Genomic DNA, 15,981 nt, shown 5'->3' with positions numbered 1-15,981 from the left:
CCGCCAGCCCCCCACTGGGGGCTCTACTCCCAGCTGCAGCTGCTGGCCCCACATCCGGGGCCCCAGCTGCTGGCCTTGGCTCCCGGCCGAGGCTCTGCTCCAGCCCCTGCCTTCAGCTGTGGCCCCAGTCTTGGCCCCCTTACTCGTGTGTGTCCCCCCATCCTGAAGCCATGGCCCCACTCCTGGGGCGGGAAACAGAGGCAATGGGGAGCACAAGATAAAAAGTTTGGGAACCAGTGCACTACTATTAGTTGAATAAACTGAAATGAAGAAAATATTTTTTCTGTACCTGCAACAGAGGCTACTGCTGTCAAAAGCTGGTTTCGCACTTCAGCAAACTCTGGACCCAGATGCTTGGCCAATGACTTTCGCCAGTTCAGTGGTTTGACTTTCTTTACGATCTGACAGCAAATATGTATTTAATTTAAGCAATTTTAATAATTATACGTTTACAAGTTAATACAGATTGTCCTAAACTCAAATTGTAAATAGATTTAAAAAAAACCAGTGAATTTAATTAAAAGAAATCCAATTACAATTTTTAAAAATCCATTTTTAAAATTATTTTTTAAATCATTAATTTTTACACATACTGCATGACGCATGGTGGTATATAAAAGACTTTCTATAGAAATACTCAAGGGAAACCCTTTTGTAAAGTATATAACATTTCAAAGAAGTTAAATGTATTCAAGCCACAGATGACTATACCAGGAAGGTTAACTGGAGAACACACCAGTAAGCCCTTCAGAAAATAAGGAACAATTACCTACCTTTTGTAACTGTTGTTTTTCGAGATGTGTTGCTCATATCCATTCTGTTGTACAGCGTGTGCCCACATGCATGGTCATCGGAGACTGTTAGTTAGTGGTACTCGTAGGGCCACTTGTGGCGCCCTCTGGAGTGCCGTGTTCATGCCATGGTATATCAGACGCCACCAGCCCTATGCTCTCTCAGTTCCGTCTTGCCTACAACTCCGACGGGCAGGAGGGTGGGTAATGGAATGGCCATGAGCAACACATCTTGAAGAACAAGAGTTACAAAAAGGTGGGTAACCGTTTTTCTTCTTCGAGTGCTTGCTCATGTCGATTCCATTCTAGGTGACTCACAAGCAGTGCCCTCAGAGTTCAGAGTCTTGCAGACAGGAGCACAGCTCTGCTGAAACCAGTGTCATTTTGGGCTTACTGGATCAGCGCATAGTGTGAAGCGAATATGTAGACGGACAACCAGGTTGCAGCCCGACAAATTCTTGGATCAGCACCTGAGTGAGGAAGGATGCCAGGGATGCCTGCACCCTAGTTGAATGAGCCGTCACGACTGCTGGCGGGGGCACCTTCGCCAGCCCAGAACAGAAGCGGATGCAGGCAGTGATCCACAATGATATTCTCTGGGTAGACACTGGGCAACCCTTCAGTCTGTCTGTGATAGCAACAAACAACTGCACTGACTTACGGAACAGCTTCGTTCTATCTGTGTAGAAGGCCAATACCCACCTGACATCCAGGGTATGCAGCCTGCGTTCCTCATCTGATGCATGAGTCTTAGGGCAAAGGACCGGTAAATATATGTCTCAACCAGTATGGAACTGGGAGACGACCTTCGGCAGAAAGGCCGGGTGTGGCTGCAGCTGGACCTTGTCCTTATAGAAGATTGTATAAGGCGGTTCCGATGTGAACACCCTGAACACCTCCGGGCCGAAGTTATAGCGACTAGGAAGGAGACCTTCCAGGAGAGAAGCAGAAGGGAGCAGGAAGCCAAAGGCTCGAAGGGGAGACCCATGAGCCTTGTCAGCACCAGTTCAGGTCCCCAGAGGGAACCAGCTCCTTGGACATCAGGTAAAGGCGCTCCAGGCCTTTCAGGAACCATGCTGTCATGGGATGGGTGAAGACTGACCTGCCTTGAAACAGAGGGTGGAACACTGAAATGGCTGCCAGGTGTGCCTTGACTGAAGAAAGCGACAAGCCCTGGAGGTTAAGGTGCAGCAAAATAGTCCAGGATGTCCTACAGCAGGGCTTCCGTTGCACAAGTGTGATGATCTGTGGCCCAACACGTGAACTGCTTCCACTTTGCCACATAGGTAGCCCTGGTGGAGGATTTCCTGCTACTAGCAGGAGTTGCTGCACACCAGTGGAACACCACCGCTCATCCCCACTCAGTCACGCAGCAGCCAGGCTGTCAAGTGCAGCACTGCCAGGTTTGGATGCAACAGATTGCCGTGGTTCTGGGACAGGAGATCCGGCAGAAGCGGTAGCTGCAGCGGGGTGGCTGCCGACAGACTCTGCAGCATGCCGAACCAGTGTTGCCGAGGTCACGCAGGGGCTATGAGGATGACGGCCGCTTTGTCTTGCTTCACCTTGAGCAAGACCTTGTGGATCAATGGCACTGGTGGGAAGGCGTACATCAGCGCTCCCGACCACGGAATGAGGAAGGTGTGTGACGGGGAGCTCTTGTCCCTGTCCTGCAGAGAACAGAACACTTAACAGGCACTTTAACTAACTAACTAACAAACAATTAACTATTTACAGCTAGAAGCACCAGGCTAAGGTAGAAGGGAAACCGCTGGCCACTTGCAAGAAAGGGACAGACGCACTCCGACTGACCACCACAGGCAGTAAGAAGGAACTAAGAGGGCGCAGGGATGGGGGCACCTGATATATCGCAGCATGAGGGCGGCACTCCAGAAGGCACCACAGCCAACCCTATGGATACCTCTAAGGCAAAAGTCTCCGACGACTGTGCATGTCAGCGCATGCACACCTATAATGGAATGGACATGAGCGAGCACTCGAAGAACATTTAAGTTTTTATGCTCACTAGTTTTAAAAGATACACATACACGTGAACACAAAACAGTTATTTACCAATTTCAGAAAGTAAATTCCTCTTCACATTCAATATGATACAGTCACTACTACTATATCAATACATCACAGCTAGCGATAACTCATGCAGTGACTTCTGCTCCGTTTCATTATTCCCATTTAAGTATCCTTCCGGCAACGTTTAAAAAAATTACACTTAGCACAACTAAAGACCACAACGTATAAGGAATAATCCTAGTTCTTTCCTGTAGCATTTTGTGTTCGTATGTCCTACTGTCATCAATCCTTGGTTTTGTTTTCATAGTCTACTGTTTAAAACACGTTAACTAGTTATGGTAAACCCTGGTCAGGAGGCTAAGGTTCAGCTTAACCAGCTAACACACGTTAAGGCTACACTTTGCCTTGTCTACATTAGTATTTTAGCGCATATTAACTAACATGTTAAAACCACATTTTTTTTCCTAGGTTGAAATTACACTGGGGGAACAAAGTAGAAATTGGCTTGGCTGACCATTCAAAGTCATTTTTTTCTAAGCACCAGTGTTTGCGAAAGAGGCTCAACCAACAAAAAACAGCCGTGTGAGCATCCTTGCTTCAACCCTGGCATGCAGAGACCACCTCTAAGAAAAGTCAAGTCTCTGTCCATGCAACTCTTGGCTTCTCTGCTGAGTATAATATAAAGAAATCAAATCAAGATGAGGTTAGTCCTAAAAATAATTAGCATACGATGCTTTGGCAATTCAAAAATGTTTTGATTTCAGATTTTTTTCTGGGCCTGATCCAATCTCAGTGGAGCCAAATGAAGTCTACTGATTTCAAAAGAGATTTGGACCAGGAATTTTGGCAGGCATTTTTCTCACCATTGTTCAAAGATTTCCCCCATCACTGTGCATTCTAGTAATGCAATCCCATGGCAACAGATAGGAGGCTTTCATTGCTAGTCTTAACGCACATTTTTTGAAAAGTGTCTAACACATTTTTTGAGCAACAGAGTGGAGCAGCTCGCAGCATCTATTCAGTACATTTTAAAAAATTGTTCTTTATATCAGAATTACTCCATTTCGCTGTTGGCCGATTCCCCTCCCACAATCCACCCCCAGCCCAAGGGTGTTCCTTATACCCCACATTGCAGGAAGTGGTTTGTGATGCTCAGATGTAACAGCGCTATAGAAGAGCAAAATGTTAACCTGAGGTCAGAATGAATGTGAATGCACATTTGTAACTGACTTGGAAGAATACATTTTTGAGATATACAGGAAATGATAACAAAGGCATAAAACAACTCTATTTAAACAGTATTACTGTTGTAGAAGAGCCCAAGGAGAAACAATGTTCCTTATCTATGGGTTTTTAACGTTCACATCACCCTAGCAGTTAGGAACATATTATTCAAAGCTGTTCATATGTAGAAATAACTTACAGTAGGGAAAAGGTTTTTTTTATTTAAGAGATGGGGTCCCCTAAATCAGGGGTTCTCAAACTTTTTCTCTCTGAGGCCCCCCCCAACAGGCTATAAAAACTCCAGGGCCCTGCAGGGATGGCGGGGAGGAGTCTTGGGGCAGGGGCCTTGGGAATAGGTGTAGTCTGATGTCTATTTGGGGGGGGCAGAGGTCATCGGGGCTCAAGCCACCTCCACATGGTGGGGTCCAGGGAGGGAGGGAGTTTATATATTTAAATTATAACTCAAAGGTGGGGGGCTTAGCTCAAAAAGTTTGAAAACAGCTTAGGGTGCAGGGAGGGGGTAGCTAGGGGCTGTGTGCAGGCAGGGAGAGGGGCACTAGGGGCTCAGGGTGTAGGGAGTATTAAGGGCTGTGTGCTGGGAGGACTCCCCTGCTGTCCCTGTTGCCGGAAGGATCTGCCAACCATGGAGCCGGGTCTCCCCACCCAGGGGGCTCTTACCAGCTGCTCTGCAGGAGCAAAGAAGGGTGGGAGCTGATGAGCAGCTTCAACCTGGGACATGAGCAGGAGAGGAAGGAACGCTGCAGCTGCCTGCTCCATAGCACCAGCCAGAGCAGCAGCTGCCCCACAGTGCCTGGCTCTGGCTTCCCACCTCCAACCTGGCCAGGGGATGGGGAAAGGAGATGGTGAGGGGACTCAGGGGAGGTGTGGAGGTGCCCCTGGGACTGCCTTGATCTTGCACTGCAGTTTGGGTGAGAGGGGGCAATGCCCTCCATGTCTCCAACTCTGCCCACCATGGGCTCAGGGTTTCTGCTCCACAGGGAGCACTGGGGCTCTGGGGCTCAGACCCATACCTTCCAGCTTCAGCCTCACGCGGTGGGGGGGCACTGCAGACCCCTGGCTGAGAACCACTGCCCTAGATCCTCTTGGAGGAGACTCTTCACTTGGATCTCATTCCATCTTACAGAGGAAGGTTCATTAATGGGACCCTTTGAAGAGCTTCAGTAGGATTTGGTTCCACATTTGTGGAGGGGACTGATCAAGCAGGGGGAGGCCTGCTGGGCTTGGAATGGGGCAGGATGCACATTAGTCCTCCTGCAGCAAAGCACTTAAGCAGATGTCACACTTAAAGAATGTATTCAGTCAATGGGACTGCGAACACTTGCTGAACCAGGGCCACTGTCTCTACATCAACCCCTGGGATTACCAGGAGAAGGGAACAGCCTGAGGTTTATGTGCTGTTCATTTCCCACCTGTCTTCTATACTTTGGGTTAGCCTCTCTTTCTAGGGAATTGATATTAAACTAATCAAGAAAAGTAATATCCTCTGAACACATTCTACCCACTTTGGTTTCAGAATAATTCTAAGGACACACACACAGTCCTAAAGTTCTGCTCAGTATACAAAATGTTTAAACCCCACACTCACTAACTTCTACAATCTCATCTTGGGTAGCACAGGTCAATTAAGTTGTCATTTATGAAAGACGGATCTAAGTTAACTGGACACCGCCAACAAATAGTTCTCTAACCAACTTGGATTTTAAGGTTTAAATATCCAAGTAAAAGGGGGCACATAATTGTTACAGTCTCATCTCGCTGAAGACAGAGCTGTTAGGCAAAGAGAAAACTTCAGAAGAGTACCCAGAACATTCAGCAAAATGGAAGGACACAAACAAATTGAAGCATTCACGCTTTCAGTTCATCAGAGGCAACATACAAAGCTATTCTACGAGGATTGCATCAACATTTTCTGGAGCAAGATCAGACTCCACTGCACATGATGAATCTAGGTGATCTTGAGAGAGCCTGGAACTTTTTACTGTACAGTCAGACCAACTGTCACAATAAGGATGAAACCTGTGGGGTACTGGGTTACCAAACCTTTGGCATCGGTTGTATTTGAATTGTTTCCCTTTGTGTGTGTACATGTGTTCCAGCAACTGGCTCTTTCGGAGAAATTTGTGGCCACAGACTGTGCAACTGATTTTTCTCTTTCTTGAAAAAGAGAAGTTGCAGTTTAACTCCACAGGCTCAGTGTCTTTGGAGATTAGTGACAACTGTCCATACTGTAATGGCTCAGTGTTACTATGGCTTGGATGTTCTGATGGATGCTCATTCTCTTTCATTAAGAAGGCACCGAGCCGGTGACTTTCAATAGCTTCCCGCTTTTCAGTAATAGGCTGCACTTCACCAAGGTCATTGCTCTCCAGGATGGAGGCTGGGACGCCAAAGGGAAGTGAGCCAGAGACATGAGTGTGCAGGTGTTCCCGCAAATTGCCATGGGAATCAAAACACTCCCCACAGTAATGACATAAATGCACGTTGAGATTAGTTTTAGAAACATCTGGAGAGGGCGACGTGTGACTTTGGGACACCACTGGCTCGCGGTCACATTTCTCCTGCTTTATAGACACACATGATTTCTGAAGCTCCTCCACTGGTTTGACAGCCCCAGCTGCTTGGGTGGAAGGATGGGTGATCTGTTGTTCAAGGGTACCGTCATCTAGTCCAATGGCAAGTGAGAGCTGTAACTGTGGGTGATCGCCCTGGTTAGCAGACCTGTTGCTGGCATTTGTCAGATTTTCGTTTGCTCCAAGACTTTCCTTTGTTGCTTTGTGTGCAGTTGAGATCTGAATTCCATATAAGTTTGAAGACTGCATAGTCTCTGGGGAAACTATCTGGTTCATTTTAATTGCAAGATGGGAAAGGTAGTCTGCATGGAGAAATCGAATGCCCTCCTCCAGCCGGCTGGGATTGACTGTCTGCTTTGGACCTTTTCCAGTGTACATGATGTGCAACAGGTAGCTGAATACGTCTGGCTGGATATCTGTAGGCTGAATCTTTATGCATTCACTGTTTAAAACAAAACACATGATTAAATATACCTGTTTCTCCAAATGATAATCCTGGCCATTATTTAAGCATTCATGTGGCCCATCATTTACTTTGAGAGAACGCACATTAGCTACCTTTCCCAGATTCAGAATAAATCTGACACACACACCAAGAGAAGGACATGGGTATAATTTACATGTGCAATTATAGTGACTGCGTGCATCACTGCATTAACTGGGCACGAATGTGACCAGTGAGCCATGCACTCACTCATTTGTATATGCAGTGTAACTTTGCATGCCACTGCAGTAATTGTTTGCAAATTATGAATTCACATATTATGTGTGATTCTGAAAATCTGGACCGAAGTCTATTGCTATATATTTAAATAATAATCCATTATTAAATTCAATGATTAAATAATGAATTCAACGAGGTGGACTGATTTAAATCAAAGTGATTTAAACCACCAATCTTAATCATGATTTAAATTAACAAGGAGGAAACTTTGATGTAAATCATCAATTTTAAACATGTTTTGCATTTGTACTTTTTAGCTATTTTCCTAAAGAAAGGTTGATTCTCATTGCTTGGCAACCATTAAAACACGTTGATTTGCAACTAAATATAGCCTTTTCACTAAGTGTCATTATTCTTTTTGATAACCAGGAGGATACACTATATCTATCTATACACATTTATTTAAGCAATTAGATAGATGAACTTGCATTTATTCAGATTTTTGATTATTACATTTATTATGTTAGAAAATGGTGAACGACGCATTTCTTATTTACTAGATGATTACTTGTGATTTGTGTCAAGCTCTATGTGGATGATATTCAAATTCAATTAAAAATGCACATAAACAGCTTTTTAAACATTTAATTAAATAAAACTACTTTAAGTGTGCTGGATTCATAAGAAGAAAGTGCATTAAAATTAGCAAAACATATATTTTATTTTAAAAACTAGGTAATATATTAAAGGAAGAAATTTGGGTAGTTAGTGACTTGAACTGATTGTTTCTGGTCACCATGTCCTTCAAATTTTAGAACAAGTAGATCTCATCCTTAAACACCTAGTTTTTATTCATAGTTTAGAAAATGAAGATGGTTTTCCTGTTTTTCTTAACTTTGAATGAACTAGTCATTGAACTGACTGAGTTGAATAAACTGAAATTAAAAAAATATTCTCTCTGCACCTGCAGAAGAGGCTTCTGCTGTCAAAAGCTAGTTTAGCACTTCAGCAAACTCTGGATCCAGATGCTTAGAGCTGGTCTACACGGGGGGGTGGGGGTTGATCTAAAATACACAACTTCAGCTACGCTATTCGAGTAGCTGAAGTCGAAGTATCTTAGTTCGACTTTCCGGGCTGTCCTCACGGCAGCAAGTCGACTGCCGCGGCTCCCCCGTCAACGCTGCTTACTCCGCCTACTGAGGTGAAGTATGGGCGTCAATTCGCGAATCGATTTATCATGTCTAAATGAGATGTGATAAATCGATCCTCAATAGATCGATTACTGCCTGCCGATCTGGTGGGTAGTATAGACATACCCTTAGAGTGTGACTTCTACCAGTTCAGTGGTTTGACTTTAAAACATGGCAGCAAATATGTACTGCTTAGTATTTTTTACTGCATTTAATTGGCTTTAATAGAATACAGTAAGTTAAGCATTAAAATAGGTTGCCATAATTTCCAAACTAATGTTACATAAGTTTCTTTTAAAATAAACTTGTATTTAGTTTATACATATGATTAAAAGTCATTGAGTTTTATCCACTCTGCATTACAATAGGTATATATTTTATCAGCTTTATGTCCCAATGTCATTAAATGGTATAGATTATAATGAACACTCAGCACTAATCTCTCACTCTCAGCTATCAAAGTACTTTCCAAATTTTAAGCAAAGAGACTTCAACATCGCTGAAGGAGTAACTGCAGATAGGAAAGTGAGCACACAGACAGAGACCAAATCTGTAGACAGCATCTCCATGTCAGAGGCAGGATTAGAACTCGGGAGCTATCCCATGTAATTACAAAATCTGACACCTTCAAAACCACTTTGTACCCAACTGTGGTGCAGCATCTGAATGTCACCATGAGGTGACTGATATACAAGGCTCTATGACACTTGAAATGAATTGATGATCTCAGTGAAGTCTGTTAACTCTAAGGCTACGTCTTCACTACCCACCATATCGGCGGGTAGCAATCGATTGCTCGGGGATCTATATATCGTGTCTCATCTAGAGGCGATATATTGATCCCCGAATGCGCTTTATCGATTCCGGAACTCCACCAACCCGGAGTTGCGGAGTCGATATGGGGAGCCGCGGACATCGATCCCGCGCCGTGAGGACGGTGAGTAATTCGATCTTAGATACTTCGACTTCAGATACGTTATTCACGTAGTTGCGTATCTGAGATCGATTTTCCCCCGTAGTGTAGACCAGCCCTTAGTGTCTGCAGCACAATATTGCATTGTCACCCTTACTAATAATTGCAACAGCAAGGACATGAACTGAGTGAGTTTGGAAACTGAACTACATCAGTCTCCCCAGAGCCATTCTGTCATAGTTTCCTACTCAGATTTGAACCTTAGCGTTCATAAACTGAGAAGCTAGCATGAACCCTCTAAGCTTAATTACCAGCTTAGATCTGATATCGCTGCCACCAGCCAGGAATTTCCAGGGCCTGACTCCCTCTCTGGTCTCCCAAAACCTTCTCTGGGGGACCCCAAGACTCAGAAGCCTTGAGTCTCACACCAAAACGGGAAAAGCAACCTCCTCCCTTGTCTCCTCATTTATCTCATCCCCTAGCTCCCCCTCCCTGGGTATCCTGGTGATACGTACTATAAACTCCTTGAATGGCAAAACAGAGAGGGCAATTTCTTCCCCCCTCTCTTCTTCCCCTTGCACGCTCATGCAGATCTCAACCTAGTTCAAGCTAACCCAAAAGATTTCCCCTCCCTTCGCTCGCTTAGCCTCCTTAACCAGAGAAAAACTTAAACAGGTTTTAAAAAAGGAAGCTTTAGTATAAATAAGAGAGAAAAAAAGAAGCATAAAAAATATTCTCTGTTCCAGGGTTGAGCAATAATACAGGTGATCAATTGCTTAAAAGAAAAAATGGAATAACAGCTTATTCAAAAGAATCAATTTTAAACATTCCAGCAAACATACACACATGTAAATACAAAAAAAACAATAACAGACTATTGTTTTTCTACCTTGTACTTACAACTTTGAAACTGAAGATTAGAAGCTTGAAGATAGAAAGACCCTCTCATAGCTGAGAGCCAGACAAAGACACAGACCCAAACATTCCGTCCCTGAGCTTTTTAAAAATCCGGTTTCCTGATTGGTCCTCTGGTCAGGTGTTTGGTTCCCTTTGTTAACCCTTTACAGGTGAAAGAAACATTAACCCTTAGCTATCTATTTATGACAAGAGTGTTGGGGGAAGCTTGTTCTGCCACCAGGCATGCTCTGTGTACTCTGTAGATAAATACAAAGTTAGTTCCCAGGCCTTACAGGTCAACAGTAAACACGAACTCTAAACTCAATTTTTTTTTTAAACTTCAATGTTGGTCCAAATGTAAACCAAAGTATTGTATTTATTTCTATATACACACAACTTCAGTGAAAAATTCTAGGCATTTGCTGCTTAAGAAAGCTGTGATACTTCTTCAACTTCTGTTTCTGTGTTCATCCCTCTTTAAATGTGCAGCAATGTGGACCTGAACTTTGGCTTATGCTGATTAAACAAGTAAGATCAAAAGGGCTTTCTGATACTACATTGTAGGCTGGAAATGAACTGGTTTTAGAGGGTTACAACTCCATAATTGTTTTATGTAACCAACCCCAAGTCATCAAATCCCTTGCTAATGTTCCTTCAGAATTTAACTCCTTTTGAAGAATAAATTTTAAAAGTTGCCTTAAATGCAGAAAAAGATGTATGTTCTTACCTTGTCTGGTGAATAAATATCATCTTAAAGTAGTTTGAAAAAGCAGCTAGCACTGCTCTGTGGGCCTTGAAGTAAACATCTCCTATTGCAACTGTACAGTCACAGAGAAAACCAAACTCACGCTGCATGTTCAACTGCTGCAGGAGGACTAGACTGTGACTAGCTGTATCCATGGCGTTTCTAAAGACAAAAGAGAACAACATTCGAGTTCTTGGTGACATGAAGATAATTGTAGTAATATCAAAAGAGCAGTTTATTTCACTAAGGAAGTTATAAAGGCGCATAGTGTGGAAGTCATACAAAAGCTGATGAGGTTCTCTGACAGTGCAGTATATTAACATCTGCCAAGTGGTATGTACACCACAATTTAGTAACTTCTCCCACTGATATCATTAGAATGCCCCAAACAGTCTACTGAAATTTGGGCTGGGTAGAAACTCCCGATTTTTGTAGTTAAAAAGAACATGCTTCATCTAAACAGTCTGAAGTTAGCAAACCTTAATGTCATATGGATTCTGCTTGAGTTCCTCCAGAACTGAAACTACTACAGAATAAGAAAACATTTATCCAAGTCAGTGACCTCTAGTCACTGAAGGTCTAACGCTGCATACTCTGTGGAACCAAAACGTCCACTAAGAGTATGTCCACATTACAATGTAAGCCTGGGCTCAGACTCAGGTTTAAGCACAAACCCCCTTCTGTCCACACACAAATCTGGCTGACTCCAGGCCAGTGAGCCCTCAGTACCCAAGCCCTAGGACCTGGCTTGGGGTCAGGGTCCCACTGCGAGTCAGGTCCAAACTTTATCATTTTTCAGTGTGGACGCAGCTCCGGGCCAGGTCTCCAGACTTGTGCTCTGAGAGTCCGACAAACTACCCCACAATCCTGTGGGCCAGTGTTTCTTGCCTTTCTATTCCAAGATTAGCCAATCAACTCCCAGGAAACAAACGCAACCCTCCCTCCCCACCTTCACCTACAGCTACTCAGTGTTTAACCCTTCCATTTCATTCTGAACTGAACAAAGTTAACTGTCCCCTCCCTGCATTAGTTATGACCAGTGAGAAGAAGTCATCCTTTGCTAAGCACAATGGTCATGGGACCATAGTCAGATTCGGGTAAATCTCTCGTTTGAGACAAACAAGACATTTGACTTCTGTAAGAGTACCAGAAATTACCATGTGTACCAGAAATATTGGATAAGTCAGCTGTGTTGGGGATTCAATGGATCGATGCAGAGGGGCGGATCTCAGGCTCAAGATGGACGGAATGAGAACTGCACTTCTAGGAACTTCCTGTCATCCTGCCTCTTTTACAAGGAATTTGACCAGATGCTGGGAACTGCATTGAGCCCACAGTGGTTCACAATAGCCTGATGAATGGGGATGGCGACCTTCTAACCCCCCAAATCTAAGGGCTTGTCTACATTTTAAATATTGCAGTGGTACGGCTGCAGTTGTGCCACTTCAGTGAAGATGCTGTCTACGCTCTCAAGGGGGGTTCTCCTATTGGAATAGGTAATCCACCTCCCTGAGAGGCGGTAGCTAGGTCGACGGGAGAATTCTCCTGTTAGCCCCTGTTGTAGACAGCGCAAGGTTAAGTTAGTTTAACTGCCTCACTCTGGAGTGTGGATTTTTCACACCCCTGAGCGAGGTAGTTATACCAACCTAATTTCCTAGTGTAGGCCAGGTCTAAAATAGTATGGGAAGGGAGCTAGCAGCTGCTGGATCAAGCTCATGAAGTGACTCTGATGCTCACGCCAGTCCCCAAGGAAGCTTTCCTGCCAGAGCAGCCACAACATGGCCAGGGTCCATACTCTGAGGAACTGTTTGATGTCTCCTGGTGGAAGCAGCCTGCAGGAGAAATAGAAGTAGTGAGGAAGCTTGGTAAGTTGCGGCCTCCATGTTTGTTATTAACCTACCAATTGGAGAGATGTCCAGTTTATGACCCAAGGACATGTGGGGATTGGGCCTCCTTTGAGCAGGGGGTTGGACTAGATGACCTCCTGAAGTCCCTTCCAACCCTGATATTCTATAATTCTATGAAATTATCGTTAAAGGTGCAGATAGCAGCGTGTATCAACTAATGGTGGAATGCACGCCAGCACTGTGGTGAGTCCCACCCCTGACCACCACGTGGAATTCAGAACAGATACCAGGAAGTGAAACCAACAGCAAAACAAGCAGCTGTGAAAACATTTTTACTAGATATTCACAAGTTGTTAGAAAGACCCTTACCTTGCCTTTTCTGCCAGTACACCACACCATACAAATCAGCCATGCCAGAGCAGACCAAGCTGCCTGTAAATTGTACCAAGGTGCCAGGGGAAATGTAGTCCGGGGGGACAAATTAACTCTCTGAAATACACCAGGGGGTTGTATGTAGTCCAGAAATGTGCCACTGATGCGGGGGGGAGGGGTGCTTTATAATTCTTTTCTTACAGAAATATGCTTAAGGGGAGGGGGGCGGAATTTAGGCAATGCATTCCCTATTATGAGTCTAGGGAGTCCCAGTTGTGTGTAGACACCTATGGAAATCTGTTTGTAAACCCACTGGAGGTAGCAGGGATAGGAGTAACTATCCAAGTCACTGTGATCACAGCCATAGGAAAGCGCTGGGGGAGGAGAGAACAAACAGGACCTGGCCCTCACTACTTTAACTATCCTGCTGAGTCTGAAGTTCCCTTTGACATAACCAGAGATGCTATTATGTGTCTACACTACAGTGAGCGCCTAGCACAATGGGGCCCTCCCTGGTCCATGCCTCGGGATTTTGCACGTTACACCAATACAAATTATTAATAAAGAAGAATAATTAATAATAATAATACTGCACTGCCAGAACTAGTTCCTCCTGGCCTCGTTTTTCACGTGTCTGCACATCTCGGCAGCTGGCACGATCTCACACGCACTCAGCCAGTCGCGGTTTAATTTCAGACCACAGCAGCAATCCCGCTACTGTATTACGCTGCTGCTGCTCACAAGCTGCCATGGCCATGGAGTGTGAGCCTGCAGTATAGCACATGGGTCATAGCATGTCTCCCCCCGTTACCGACTCACGCACGACCCATTGTATTGCAAAGCCCCAGTGTTAAGCTCGGCGGCCTCTTGCAGGCATGCAAGTAGCCCCCTGGATGCACCAGGCAGGCGGGAGCCAGCCCCTGGGGATGCTGTTGCAGTTGCGCAGCAGAGGCCAGGAGGAGCTGCACCCCGACCCATCCAGGCGCACCAGGCGGGAGGCTCCTGCGGGGCCGCTGCGGGGCAGCCCCCATGTCCGGGAAATGCAGCCCGAGCTGCAAGGCTGAGCCAGGCGGCGGGCAACCGCAGCTCCGGGATTGCTGCTGAGCGAGGCCGGGCCCCGGGGAGGCGTTGCAGGGAAGGAGGGTGGCAACGGGCAGCCCCTGCGGCGCGGGCGGGGCTCGCGGCTTACCGGTGGGAGGCTCCAGCCTGCGCAGCTGTTGGCCCGGGGAGGCGGGCGCGGCTCGCGCATGCACCGGGCCCTGGCGCGGCTCTCATCTCGGCCACGCAGGGTGAATCCCCCCCACCCCCCGGGAGCGGAGGCTGCTGCAGCTGCAGCGTCCCCGTGCGGCTGGAAGGGCCCCTCTGCACCCCCGCCCCCCCGGAGCATGGCGGCTCAGGCTGGGCTGTGGGCCTTGCCCCTGTGCACTCTTCCTGCACTGACCCCCTGGCACATCGCGAACAGGGGCTGGCTCAGCGAGGGGCTCCCCTTGCCCCAAGCCTTCGTGAGGGGAAGGGGGCAATGGGCAGCTGGCCCCCTATACTGCGGGGAGGGGACAGTGCAGTGGCTGGGCATGAGCAGCACCAACAGGGAGCCAAATCTGCCGAGCCCTATGGGGCAGGCAGGCCCGGCCTCCGCTGCTGGTGCCCCGGAGCAGCAAGCGCTGAGGTGCCCCCTGGGGTGGGTCTAGGCCTTTGCGGGGGGTGCTGCTCCCTGCTGCACAGACACCCCACGTTAGTTCACTGCTTAGGCGTTTCCTTGCTCTGCTGGTCTTTGTAAGGAGTAAAAAAACTGTTAAAGGGACATTTAGAGTGTGAGAGCATCACGTGCCTAGGCTTTGGTCTGACGCTACCCAGCCCAGGGGTGTATGAAGCCCTCCGAGGGGAGCCAGACAGAGCCCAGCACTGCAAACATATGTAGAGCGTAGGCACAATGTAGTGTGAGCAAGCAGGGGCTGATTATCCTATGCAGAGACTAGGCTGTTTGACCTTAGCCTGTCAGGATCGTAGAACTATGTTCTCCCTCATTCCCCCTTCCTTCACCATGGCAAAAGCTCCATCCCCGTCATTAATCCCCAAAGCCACATGCCCTGGGCTTTGTGTCCTCGTGTCCCCCTTCCATACCATTATTTTCTATTCTTCCCACCTCCATTCCCCCCATGCCAGGAACTATTGTGTGCCCCTTTTTCCCTATCATGCAGGGGCTCGTTGTATCCCCTATGCCCTCTTTGATGTATAGACAATTACATAGGTTGTTGAAGCTGTTGGGTGTGTTTGACATTCCCCTGGTGTTATCTGGACCTGCTAGGTCACTCCAATCCTCGACTCTGGAAGCCAGCTTTGCTCTGCTGTGAGAACCCCCACTCCGGGGCTGTTCACACACAGCATCTAGCATGTAAGGTGCTCCTTGGATTGTACAACCAAATGACACTAGCCAATATCTCTGGTCCCAGACACAACCCTGGGTACCCCCATCTTACAGTGTCTAGTTATGCCCGCTGGATGCTGCAAACTTATATGTGTTAGTCAATTTAACAAATAAATTGATATGTACCAGACTTGTTATCCCAAGGGAAGACTCTGACATGCTTTAAAACAAATGCACTGCTTCCAGTAGAATAAACAAATTTATTAACAATGAAAGATAGATTTTAAGTGATTATAACTCAAAGCATAACACGTAGGATTTGGTCAAATGAAATAAAAGCAAAACACATTCTAA

The 15,981-nt window shown here is 46.1% G+C and overlaps 1 protein-coding gene across 2 annotated transcripts; it reads right to left on the bottom strand.

Moving 5' to 3' along the window:
* Nucleotides 1–477: 477 nt before the first annotated feature.
* ZBTB25 (zinc finger and BTB domain containing 25) lies at nt 478–14,547 on the bottom strand. Of its 2 annotated transcripts, XM_075065737.1 has the most exons (4): nt 14,452–14,547; nt 12,781–12,875; nt 11,026–11,205; nt 478–7,076 (listed from the first exon to the last, which is right to left on the bottom strand). In XM_075065737.1, exons 1-4 carry the CDS (start codon nt 14,509–14,511, stop codon nt 5,945–5,947), a joined length of 1,467 nt encoding a protein of 488 aa, XP_074921838.1. In that variant the 5' UTR covers nt 14,512–14,547; the 3' UTR covers nt 478–5,944. The 2 variants fall into 2 exon arrangements, with proteins under 2 accessions (XP_074921838.1, XP_032630284.1); XM_032774393.2 differs by lacking the exon at nt 12,781–12,875 and having other exon boundaries at nt 14,452–14,543.
* Between the last annotated feature and the right edge of the window lie 1,434 nt (nt 14,548–15,981).

The sequence above is a fragment of the Chelonoidis abingdonii genome, chromosome 4 (assembly GCF_003597395.2).
Source record: "Chelonoidis abingdonii isolate Lonesome George chromosome 4, CheloAbing_2.0, whole genome shotgun sequence".
Lineage (NCBI taxonomy): Eukaryota > Metazoa > Chordata > Testudines > Testudinidae > Chelonoidis > Chelonoidis abingdonii.
The sequence above is the reverse complement of the archived record's forward strand: the minus strand, read 5'-3'. Positions and strand labels throughout refer to the sequence as shown.

What these genes read in the sequence shown, in the direction of transcription:
- ZBTB25 (XM_075065737.1), bottom strand. Translation starts at nt 14,511, where the DNA reads ATGCGCGAGCCGCGCCCGCCTCCCCGGGCCAACAGCTGCGCAGGCTGG. An exon ending in CAGGCTGGAGCCTCCCACCG is followed by an intron (nt 12,876 to 14,451) that starts GTAAGCCGCGAG and finishes TTTCTCCTGCAG; the next exon opens with GCTGCTTCCACCAGGAGACA. An exon ending in ATATTTATTCACCAGACAAG is followed by an intron (nt 7,077 to 11,025) that starts GTAAGAACATAC and finishes TGTTTTAAACAG; the next exon opens with TGAATGCATAAAGATTCAGC.